Source organism: Chamaea fasciata, unplaced genomic scaffold (assembly GCF_029207755.1).
Source record: "Chamaea fasciata isolate MVZ Bird 193981 ecotype frontalis unplaced genomic scaffold, bChaFas1.0.hap1 SCAF_7, whole genome shotgun sequence".
In the NCBI taxonomy this organism is placed as follows: domain Eukaryota; kingdom Metazoa; phylum Chordata; class Aves; order Passeriformes; family Sylviidae; genus Chamaea; species Chamaea fasciata.
The window spans coordinates 60877637-60889751 of NW_027094092.1; the positions used below are offsets into that span (position 1 = coordinate 60877637).

The window sequence follows — 12115 nt, forward strand, 5'->3', positions numbered from 1 at the left end:
GGCTTGGAGCAGCCTGGGACAGTGGAAGGTGTCCCTGAGGTGACTGATGTCCCCTTCAACCCAAACCAGTTTGGAATTCACGGCCCAACTGAGGGCCTGGAGACACGGGCTCTCTTATGCTCGGCTTTGAGCACTGGGCTCAGCTTTTCCAAACCCAGATGTGATCATCCCAAAGCCGTGTTTCCTGCAGAGCAGAGGACACCACTCCTGTGATGCCTCACTTGCCCGGCAGCCCCACACGAGTGCTCCGTTCGGATCCGTGCGCCCGGAATCGCGGGCTGTGGTGGGATGTAGGTAGGTCAGACAGAGTGAGGGATGGATTTGGGCAGCCAGCCAGGAGCCACAGGCACAGGGATCTCTCAGAGCTGTTTTCTAACCAGTCTTTGCACATCTTCTGTTGCTAAAGATCCTGGGCCCTGATTCTTCCACCGCTCTGGATTTGCACCACTCCAAAGACGTTAATTCCCGGCTTTCTCCGGTGTAAGCCCTGGAAGAATGGGGGCCCCCGATTGTTTGACTTCCATCCCATAACACGGAATGAGGAATGCTGCAGCATGACCCTTGCCACAATAACTGGGGCGGGGGGGGACCCTGCAAACTTTCTTTTCTTTGTGCTTTTTATGTTTGGTTTCTCATCGCGCTGCTGTGAGCTGATGGCTTCCAACGCTGTTTTGTCACGGACGTTCCTTCCTTTGTGTCCGGTGTTCCGGGACCTTTCCGTGCTGGCCGTGAGCGATTCCCGTGTGCGCACCTTGGACCTTCTGCAGCCCCACTCTGGGGTGGGGGGACAGGGGAAAACGGGGTCCTGAACATCAAAACAGGGTCTGTGTGTCCCTCACGAGAGCTTGGAGCACAGCCATGCGCAGCAGAGACTTGGAAAAGCGGTGTTGGAGTCGGGACACGGGGCAGGATTCATTAAAGCAGCCTCAGGAGGAGCCTCTTGGCACAGCACGGAGCACAACCACAGCCAGGGGCTTTCCCACCAACAGCCAGGGCAGGAGGGGGAAAACCAGGCTCAGAGCTGGACAGGGGTGGCCCTGAAATCCAACACCCTGCATGAGTGCTGTCCCACGCAGTGCCAACACAGGGCTTTGTGTCGGTGTCTCCTCCTGGTCAGGACAAGCTTCTGGACCAGGGCAAGCCCCTAGGTCAGGACAAGCTCCTGGATCAGGACAAGCTTCTAGGTCAGGAAAAGCTCCTGAAGCAGGACAAGCTCCTGGATCAGAACAATCTCGTAGGTCAGGACAAGCCTCTGGACCAGGACAACAAGCTCCTGGATCAGGACAAACCCCTATGTCAGGAAAAACTCCTGGATTAGGACAAGATCCTGGATTAGGACAAGCTCCTAGGTCAGGACAAGCTCCTGGATCAGAACAAGCTCCTGGATCAGTACAAGCTCCTGGATCAGGACAAGCCCCTAGGTCAGGACAAGCTCCTGGATCAGAACAAGCTCCTGGACCAGGACAAGCTCCTGGATCAGGACAAGCCCCTAGGTCAGGACAAGCTCCTGGATCAGTCCCTGGCTCCCGTGAGGTGCTGGCAGCCAGCAATCAGGCACAGGAGCACGAAGGGCACCCCAACACATGCTGCCCATGCAGCTGATGAAGCTAAAGCTCTTTGGGGCTAGCAGGGGTCTGAGGCAGGTGTCAGCCCCCCAGGATTCCAGTTCCACTCCCACCCGGACCTCACACCCATCAGGAGCTGCCTTTTCCTCAATACCCGTCCTACAAGGAGTGTTTTTTCAGTCAGTTTAGAGAATCTTTACCAACCAGCCAAGGTATTCCACCACCAAGGCTAAAATCTCCTGCCTCCTTTCTGGAGAAAAGCAGAATCATTTGGCATCCTGAGCACTCAGACTTTATACAGTCCACACCCAAACTCCCAGGCTGTGTTTGTCACCGCTCTCCGTGCCCTCCGGCTTTTAATGAATCAGGCCTCCCGTGGCTGCTGGATGCTTAATTAACAATGAAAAGCTCACAAGTGTTTGTCAGGAGGTTGTTGTTCCTTAGCTGTGATGTGTGAAATGTAGTATCTCTTTATAGGATGCAGTTTTGACACACAAGGATCGCCTTACTCCCAATTAGGCAAGTATCTTAATTACAATTAACTGGCACCTACTGCGTGTTGCTTCGTTCTTTTTGCTTTTTTTATCTTTTCTTTGGCGACTGAGCAGCGTTTCTTGCACGTACCCTGCTTGCAGAGCACTCTGGGATGTGACAGAATCATGGAATTGTTGAGGTTGGAAAAGCCCTCTAAGATCATGGAGTCCAACCATTCCCCAGCACTGACCCATGTCCCCAAGTGCCACATCCACAGAGCTTTTAAATCCCTCCAGGGATGGGGACTGCACCTGGGCAGGAGGCAAATTTGGAGAAGTTACGATTGCTGGATGATGTAAAGGCATTTTGGTTTTACCCCATATGGTTTTAAAGAGAAACCCAAGGTCAGTGCTCTCCAGGTGGCCCTGTAATTAAGAACTGATCCTTCTGCTCTCCTCCTCTTTTAAACTAAAAGAGGGCAGGGTTAGGTTGGATATTAGGAAGGAATTCCTGGCTGTGAGGGTGGTGAGGCCCTGGCACAGGTTGCCCAGAGAAGCTGTGGCTGCCCCTGGATCCCTGGAAGTGTTCCAGGCCAGCTTGGGGCAACATGGGATAGTGAAAGGTGTCCCTTCCCATGGCAGTGGGTGGAACAGGATGAGCTTTAAGGTCCCTTCCAACCCAAACCATTCCATGATTCTCAGTAATATCCCTGCTCATTAAGGCACTTGAAAGTGGGCCAAACGCCATGGATGCAATTAGCCCCTCTGCAGCTAATTAAAGCAAGGTGGCTGCTGCTTGCCTGTCCTCTTCAGACTGTCTGCAGGCCCAATCCTGCTCATTCCCCTGGGAGAAGGAGCCTGCAGCCCTGTGGGATTCCCTCCTCACCCTTCTCGCAGCCCCAGCCCATCTTCGCGCCTCTCGCTCCACCCTTACCCAAAATGCCGACAGATCCATGCTCTGGCTGGAGTCACGGACAAGCAGGAATGGTTTCTCCTTCTTTTCCCTACCCAACCTGACGTGCTGTTTTCTCTCCCGCATGCCTTTCCCTGGGAATGACCACAGTTGACATTAAAAAAATGGTGGCAGGTACGGCACCCCGTGCGCGGCGCGGGGAGCAGCGCGGGGCGGCCGCGTGCATGGGAGAGCTGTCTTGTGAAACGTTCCAATAAACCACTGAATCAGTCTCACCCGAGTGGTTTTATTTTTTATTATTATGATTTATTTTTCAAGCCGTCAGAGTGTTTTGTGGATGTGTCAAGTTTCACGTTTTTCAGCTGGAGGGAACCGGGCTGGTGGCTTGTGAATGAATCCCCCGTCCCTCTGTCTTGTCGAGGACGTGACACTGTGTCTGTCAGATTTGCAGTAACCAAGTCCTGTGCATTTAAACCAGCAGCCCTACGGAATCGTGGAGGTTTTGGGGCATTTTCCAGCCTTCCCATGAGTTCTTGTCTTAGGTGTGGCACGTTGCTTGGCAGGGAGGTTTCTTGGTGTGATGTGGCATCTGTGTAAATGAAGACCTTTGTGTGTGCTTTTGGTTCCCAAAAACAGCCCTTAAAATACACACACACAGAGTTTATCTGCTGATCCTCGGTCCCCTTCCCACACGGACCTGACTCTGCAAACTAAATAACACTTGGTCCTGAGAATAAGTTATGTTCCAGGCCAGGCTGGACAGGGCCTGGAGCAACCTGGGATAGTGGAAGGTGTCCCTGCCTTGGCAGGGGTTGGAACAAGATGGGCTTTAAGATCCCTTCCAACCCAAACAACTCCATGATTCCACAATTCTGTTAGAGCCTGGAGACCTGGTGAGGATCACATCTCCCGCGAGGGCCAAATTTTAGGAGGCCTTGAGGATCCTGCAGGCTCACGAGCCGAGACACTGGGAGCCATGGAGCAGCAAGAACGAAACTCCTCCGAGTCCCGGCCATAAAACCTCAGGCACACTGGCAGCTGCAGCCACAGGAGCTCAGAGCATCCCTCCGTGGTGGAAGTTGTCCCTCGGTGGTGGAAGTTGTCCCTCGGTGGTGGAGGCTCCGTGTCCTGCATGCAGCATGTCCGTGTGGCTCGGCGCGGCTCCGGCGCGTCCCCACCGCCCTGACCCCGCGTCCTTTGTGTGTTCCAGTCGCTTGGTTCTCCTTCGACCCCGCCTCTGCCCACGCCGACATCATCTTCTCCAACGACAACCTGACCGTCACCTGCAACAGCTACGACGACCGGGTGGTGCTGGGGAAGACGGGCTTCTCCAAAGGGCTGCACTACTGGGAGCTGTCCATCGACCGCTACGACAACCACCCCGACCCGGCCTTCGGCGTGGCCCGCATCGACGTCCTCAAGGACGCCATGCTGGGCAAGGACGACAAAGCCTGGGCCATGTACGTGGACAACAACCGCAGCTGGTTCATGCACAACAACTCCCACACCAACAGGTAGGTGGGCTGGGACACGGCCTTCCTTCCCGGACACCACAGCCCTGTGGTTTTCACAGTGGCACCTACAGGTGTCCACGGGGAGGGTGACATCAATCCTGGTCGCTTCTATTGGAGGATGTGCCCTTCTCCGAGTGGGGATCAGGCCCTATGGGCCTGAGAGGTTTTAGCCCGCTAGTTTTGAGAAAAAACTTTATTGAGAAGTTTCTCCTTGGGAAAAAAAGTTAGCAGCTGCTAGCAGGCTAAAATCTCGCAGACCCACGAGGCCCTGCCTGCTTGGTGCTGTCTTGTTCCAGTATTCCTTCCCTGGCTGCCACCACTCTTTCCATGCTGACTCTTCCTGTTGGCATCTGTTGAATTTCTCGAAGAGCCAGGTGTAATAAGCTCTGCCAGGGTTCAACACCTCTGAGGGTGTCCAGCACCTCACAGAAAATGACTTAAAATCATTTTGCGAGACGGCCCTTTAAGTGCGTTTTGTAAAGCGAAGGTTTTAATAAAAGTAAAATAACAAACGATTCAGAAACAAAAGCCGAGCACAGGTGTCAGAGAAGCCTCTGACGCCTCGCTAAGATACCTTAAAAGCACCTGAGCTCCTTTGTTTTTGTACACCTTTATAAATTCTTAATGATTTAGGAGGGACAACCTGGCTTGCTGCCAATAGAAGCAGCTGCAGATGTTGAGAAACGTTTCTAAAGCCCAATCAGTGCCCCTGTGCTGGCCAATTACAATGAGAAGGACGTGGAAAATTCTAGTTTAACCTCCTTACGCGTTTAGAGGTAAACTGAAACTCTTTTCCTTATTTAGAGCCATTTGCTCAGGTGTGGAAATGCTCTGCAACAGGCATCCCCTTCCCAGTAACGGCCAAATCCTTGCAAACTCCTGCAGCAACATTCGCCTTGATCCCTGTCCCACAGCTTCTGCCCATGTCCCACATGGCACTGGGAATTTTGCTTGGGCAGAGCCTGGGGTCACCTTCCCGCAGCCCCGAGGGCCGTTCCCTGATGGATCTGCAGGTTTTGGTGGGGGTGCTGTGGCTTTGCTCCACAGTTCCACGTGCTTTTCCCCCTTTTGGTTGTGTGGCTGTGGCTGCTCTCAGGGTGGCTCTTTGGGGACATCATGGCAAGAGGAGAGCAGCTCCAAGGGAGAGTAGAGGAGGAGGTTTCAGGGAATGATGAGCATGGCTGGGATGAGAGCAGGTCATGGCCTGGCTCCTGGGTGAGCTGTGGTGTTCAGCATCATCAGTCCTTGAGCTCCATGGCCTGAGCCAGGAGCACAGGGGACATTGAGCCACTGCCCTTCTCATTTCATTTCCTCAAATTCTTCTCCTGCCTTGCGATTTCAATGAGGATTAATTGGGCAAGCTTCGGTCCATTTCCCTGCGCTTCTTGTCATCCCACTCACTGCTGTTGTTTTCACTTGGTTTCAGAATTTTTCCTTTTTTTTTTAGCATTTCATTTCCTCAAATTCTTCTCCTCTCTCTTTATTTACCATTTTCCCTGATTGCAGGATTTTAATTGGAGTAATTTCGACAAGATTTGGTCCTTTTCACTCACCCTCATTTCATCTCAGTCGATTTAGTTGTAATCACTCCGTTTCCAAATTTTCGCTTTTCTTCAATTGCATTTTTTTTTAATCATATCTGCTTTCCAGAGCATTTGTTAAACTTTGTTCTCTATTTCAAGATTTCATTCCCTTTCCTGGAAGGAAGAGTTTCCTTCCAGGAAAGGGAATGAAATCTTGCGATTTCAATGAGGATTAATTGGGCAAGCTTCTGTCCATTTCCCTGCACTTCTTGCCATCCCGTTCACATTTATTGTTTTCACTTGGTTTCGGAATTTCTCCCATTTTTTTTTTTTTTTTCCCACAGAACTGAGGGTGGGATCACAAAAGGTGCCACGGTGGGAGTGCTGCTGGATCTCACCAGGAGGACTCTGACATTCTCCATCAACGAGGACCAGCAAGGGCCCGTGGCCTTTGAGAACCTCGAGGGTCTCTTCTTCCCCGCCGTCAGCCTCAACAGGAACGTGCAGGTACGGCCTTGGTCAGGCTCTCTGGAGCAGGGTGTGGCATTCCCAGCAGTGGGAAGGGGTGGCCTTGCTGTCACACTCCCCCTCCGTGGGTTTCTTATCTTCTTTTCTTCTGTTAGAGCCGGGATTAACGCTCGGGAGATGCAGTTTTGGTGTTCAGACTCAGATGTTTATTAATTCTTATCTATGTTACAGTCTCACGAGCTGTGAGTTCTGGCTAACAAAGTGAAAAATGGCTCTGTCTCTGTCTCTTTCCGAGGTCTTTTAAGCACAAATTGTCCAATTGTGAGATGACACCTGAATTATTTTTACTTTCAACCCAATAACCAAACACCCGTGATCCGCAATGCGGATTTTTCTACCCAATTAGAAAACACCACCCAAACCCATGAAGAAGAAGGTGAAAGAAGGACTTAACCTACTCCCTAAATCCTCCCTCTTGCCTTATAGATACTACTAGACACTAAACCCTTAAATTCTAAGTTTTGCACCCTGTGACATCACACACTTCTATTCAAACTCCACGCCCACAGTCCCAGTGCTGTCACTCAATTTTGGAAGCCCTTTCCACGGCCTCAGGTCAAATGTAGTGTTCTCTTGAGGGTCAGTGCCTGTGAGCACAGAAAGCCTAAAATTCTCATGCCCAGGGTTCCAACACCCCTGCACTGCTGTCAGTGCAGCACAGTTGTTGCCGCTCAGTAGCAGGAGGGTTCTTGTGCAGCAAGGGTGGCTTGGAAGGAGCTAAACTTGCACCCTAAACCACCTGTGAGTCTCCAGAATCAGGACGGGCCTCCCTTGTAGCCTTGCTCCTCACTCCATATTCCTCCCTCAGGGCTCCTGAAGCACCAGGGTTCTCCAGCCCTCCTTGAGATGGGCTTTGATAACTGTGTTTTGTGATGCTCCCTCTCAAGAGCCTCACCAGCTCCTCCAGCTCTCCCAGGTCCTGGATGGGAGCATCACCAGGGAGAAGGGCACCTCTCACAGCTTGTTTTCCTCTGGGACATTTCAAACCCCTCTTCTCTCCCTCTCTCCCAAGCTCTCAGCTCTCCTGAACATCCCCAAGCAGTGGCACCCTGAGCCAATCTGGTATTTCCATCTTTCATTTCTCTTCTCACTGATCACATCCCTGCTATCCTCTGTCCCAGGGAATCCTCCACACCCTGGCTTTGGCACATCCCCCCTACCACTGCCTGCACCTCCAACCCTGCACAAGTGCCCAGGCACATCCAAGGATGTGATCCATTGCACATAATGGATCATCTTGGGGTGTCGAGCATCCTGGCAGGATCTTCTACAGCAGGTGTCAAAGCTGGAGAGGGATTTTGGAACAGAGCCTGGAGTGACAAGATAAGGGGGAATGGCTTCCCAGTGCCAGAGGGCAGAAAGAGATGGAATATTGGGAAGAAATTCTTCCCTTTGAGGGTGGGGAGGCCCTGGCATAGAGTGCCCAGAGAAGCTGTAGTTGCCCCAGGATTCTTGGCAGTGTCCAAGGCCAGGTTGGACAGGGCTTGGAGCAGCCTGGGACAGTGGAAGGTATCCCTGCCCGTGGCAGGGGTGGGGTGAGATGGTCTTTGAGGTCACTTCCAACCCAAACCCTTCTAGGATTTCATGATCCGCTCTGTGGAAGGACAGAGGCACCAAGTGGCCTCTCTAAATGAGGGATCCATGGATTAGGACATGTTCCGTTGTGTCTGTCAGGATCCAGAGCTTGCTGCGCTGTCACCAAGGCAGCGACAATTTTCCAGCAGGGACAAAGGTGCGTTGGGACCATTCCAAACTTCGGGAGCATCCTTGGTAAAGTGTCCCACCCCAAGGGTCTGCCTAGCTTGGAGAAATGTTTAATTAGGAAACACTAATTAAGCCCCAGTTGTCTACGTTGGGTTTAGAGGTGCTGTATTAATTCAGTGTGGTAAAAACGTCCTGCTGAGTGCTGGGTGTAACTCCTACCTCAGTCCTCTACACAGCCCTGAGGGACAAGGCATTTCTGGAGCCCCTTGGCTTTGTGAGTTCCCTGGGCAAGGCAGAGCCTAAACCCCCTGACAACAAAGAAATCCCGTGGGATGCTGATAAAAGGCTGCTAATTAAGCCAAGCCATTTATTATGCTTCTTCAAAAGTATACTCCTAATTGAAACCAGCTCTAATTAGGAGGGAAGTCACTGTATTTCAGACAGTTTTCTTTAAACCTGTATCTGAAGGGGGAAAATGCTGCTGCTGCAATAAAAGGAGGAGTTGTGCTCTCCTCCCAAATGAAAGCATTTGTGGAGGGAACTGAATTTCACCAGAGCCTGTGTGAGCATGGCCCTGTCCCAACATCCTGATGCTGCTCAGCTTCCCCACCACAAAGCTCCTTCCTGCCACCAGCAATCAGCCACATCCCCTCCACTGTCCCCATCCCTCCACTGTCCCTGTCCCCTCTCTGTCCCCATCCCCACTCAGCTCAGGGGCTTCTCCAAGATCTCCTGCAATGTCTTCACTGTCCTTCAGGCCCCCCCATCCCCTCCTGTCCATCTCACCTGCACAAAGACCCAACTCCTGCCATGTCCCACCTTTCTGGTGGGAACGGGAATGGTGCCAGCTGGGAATATTTGGGGCTTGGTACCAGCAGTCCCAGTTCACTCCAGCGTCACGGAAAAGTGAGGAACAAGGCAGATGGAGCCACTGCCACAGTTCTGGGGACGCCTGCATCTCCGGTCACATCCTGCCTGTCCCCTGTGCTGCTCCTGCCCTCCCTGGGGACAATGTGCCAGCTGCCATGGCACGAGCTGTCCAGCAGGCACGCTGGGACACAGCTGAGGTCCGTGTCTCTCCTTGCAGGTGACGCTGCACACCGGGCTGCCCGTGCCTGAGTTCTACGCCTCGCGCTCGGCCATGCCCTGAGGATGCTCCCGGAGCCGGCTGCCTCTTCTCGGGATGAGAGGAGCCAGCCCGTTCCCTCCTGCAGGACAAGGCTGGCCTGCCCAGCTGCTGGGTCCCTGCCCAGCTGCCAGGTCCCCGCTGGGCCGCCAGGTCCCCGCTCAGCCTCTGGCCGGAGACGGGGAAGCAAATCAGGAAGGAAGATCCTGGCTTTCGGCCGCCTCCGCTCTCCGGCCTCCGCGCTGTCCTGTGTGTGTGCGCTTCGCTCTTTAGCTCTCTTTGGCTGATGAAGTACCTAGGTAGCCTGAGCTGTTCTCCTGTGTCCGCTTTTAGGTTTGATTTTCCTGATTTGAGTTGGGGGTTTTTTTTGGGGGGGAGGGGGGGCCAGTTCCGTCTCGCTTTCCCCTCCCGTGGGGCCAGCTGGAGGGACCCCACCACGGGAACGCTTCCCCCCGCGCCAGCCTGGTTACTTTGCAGGATTATTTCTTCCCCCTGTGGCCTTTCTTGCAGAGCACCCTCGGTCATGTGTAGAGGTGGGTCCTGGATTACCAGTCAGTCTCCATGTCCTTACCAAAATACCCTGCTCTGTCCCGTGTCCCCCTGGGGCGTCTCTGCGGGGCAGGGGGTGGCCGTCCTGTCCCCAGGTGCTCCGGGTGCTGGCAGACCCTTGGTCGTGGGCTGAATGCCCACGGGGGGCTCTCCAGGGGCCCTCCCACCCCTCGGTGCCAGCACATGCGCCACAGCCATAGACCGGAGAGCCCTCGCCCGGCTCTTTGGAGATTAGTGTTTATTTTTTTATAGTTGCCATATAAAGCCTAGCCTTAAATTCAACTGATAGTGTCCTTCCAATCACCGGAGAATTCATTCTGCAGTCAGGGTCTGACAAGAGAGCCCGGGGGGTGGGGATGGCATGGGGAGGAAGGAGAGCTGGCCACGGCCCTGCCACGCACTCAGGAATCCGCGCCTGCTGCCGGCAGCAGTTCCCGTCGGCCTCCATCCCCTGCTTGACTTTCTGGTAATTCAGAGGCGGGAGAGGAACGGTGCCAGCCCCGTCGCCGAGCCGAGAGCACCTGCATGGCCGTGTCCCCTCGCTTCGCTCCGCGGTCCCTGCGGAGCCGGGACGGGCAGCGGGATCGTTCCCGGCTCCGGCTGGGATGCCACGGGAGCGCCGGCCCAGCAGAAAGACAAGTGTAAATAGCCCATTCCCTCCCAGCGTGCCCTCCTCCTCTCCTCTAGGACAGTCCCGTTCATTCCCTCGTTGCTCTAGCATTAAGTTTTCCTAATTTATTGGATGGGTGCTATCTCGTTGACTCCCACCGAGGAGTTCCTCCCAGCTGCCGGAGAGCCGTGTTGCGGGACAACGCCGGGCAGCTCCTTGGTGGATTCCTGAGGAGCCCCCCGTGGCCGGCTCACCCGGGGCTCCTCTCTCAGCCGTCATCCCCCGTTCTTTAGGGTGTTCATGGTGCTTCTTAGAGTCCCAGTGATTGTACGACGTCGTCCCCCCGTTGCGCGATGGTAGCTGCACACAGCCGCTGTACTGACGAGAAGTGTCATGTTTGCCGTTCTAATAAAGGACTTTTACCAGAGAAGGGCAGAGCTTCCAGAGCGTGTCTGTGCTTCACGTCCCATCTCATCCCTCCCTGGTGCACAGCCCTCGCTGGCCTTGTCCAGAGACAGCAGCAGAGAAGGGACAGAACTCAGTCAGTGGGAGGGAGGGGCCCGTGGAAGCCACGTGAAGAGGGAATTCCTGGCTGTGAGGGTGGGGAGGCTCTGGCACAGGTTGCCCAGAGAATCTGTGGCTGCCCCTGGGTCCCTGGAAGGAGGGACCAAGGCTGGATACAGAGCACCGTCTCCCCAGGGAGATGAAATAGAGGCAGAATGCTAAGGGGTCAGTGAGGGGGAGCCGTTTCCAAGGGAACAGCATGGACAGTTCTCCCAGGGCCGTGAGAAGGGCTCGCTGCTGGGGTATCAGTGCCTGCTCTGTTTTCCCAGAGTGACTCAGGAGAGGTTCTCAATGTGCAGCCTCTGAGCTCATCACGGGCTCGAGCCCAGGGCTAAAGAAGAAAATGCTAATGCATGAAGTGCATCTCAGAAGGATGCTTGTTCTTCCAGAGCGGGAATGTGCCCAGAACACCGGAGATACAGGAAACTGCATCTTCCCTGCAGTGTGTAAAACCAGCCTGTAAGTCATGTACAGCACAAGGAACAGCCCAGGGCCAGAGTATCTGTGGCAATGGGACAAGGGGGAATGGTTTTACACTGACAGAGGGGAGATTTAGATGAGGTATTGGGAAGAAATTCCTCCCTGTGAGGGCGGTGAGGCCCTGGCACAGGGTGCCCTGTAGCTGCCCCATTTCTGGAAGTGTCCAAGGCCAGGCTGGATGGGGCTTGGAGCAACCTGGGCTAGTGGAAGGTGTCCCTGCCCATGGCAAGGGGTGGAACTGGATGATCTTTAGGCTCCTTTCCAACCCAAATCATGCCGTGATTCCGTGATTCTGTTACTCTTTGGGTGGAAGCCTGTGCATGCATCTAATCTAATCTAACCTTGACCTCTGGAACTGGGGAGCCATTACTCCATCCTGTCACTCCAGATCTTTGTCCCAAGTCCCTCTCCAGCTCTCTTGGAGGCCCTTTAGACCCTGGAAGGGGCTCTTAAGGTCTCCCTGGAGCCTTCTCTCTGCCAGGTGAACACCCCCAGCCTTGGCTTCAGAGCAGAAGGGCTCCAGCTCTTGGAGCATCACCATGGCCTCCTCTGGGCTCACTCCAGCT

General features: G+C 54.0%; 1 protein-coding gene across 7 annotated transcripts in view; it reads left to right on the forward strand.

Annotated features, from left to right (window-relative positions):
• TRIM9 (tripartite motif containing 9) overlaps positions 1-10947 on the forward strand; it is a 61812-nt gene extending 50865 nt beyond the window's left edge. For 3 of the 7 annotated variants that reach the window (XM_066189148.1, XM_066189151.1, XM_066189149.1), the window contains 5 exons: positions 2043-2084; positions 3102-3125; positions 4162-4465; positions 6333-6495; positions 9308-10947. In XM_066189148.1, coding sequence (XP_066045245.1) covers positions 2043-2084; positions 3102-3125; positions 4162-4465; positions 6333-6495; positions 9308-9370 — 596 coding nt within the window. In that variant the 3' untranslated portion in view covers positions 9371-10947. The remainder of the gene's footprint in view (positions 1-2042; positions 2085-3101; positions 3126-4161; positions 4466-6332; positions 6496-9307) is intronic. The other 4 variants (XM_066189150.1, XM_066189152.1, XM_066189153.1 and 1 more) reach the window with 2 other exon arrangements.
• The last annotated feature ends 1168 nt before the right edge of the window (positions 10948-12115 follow it).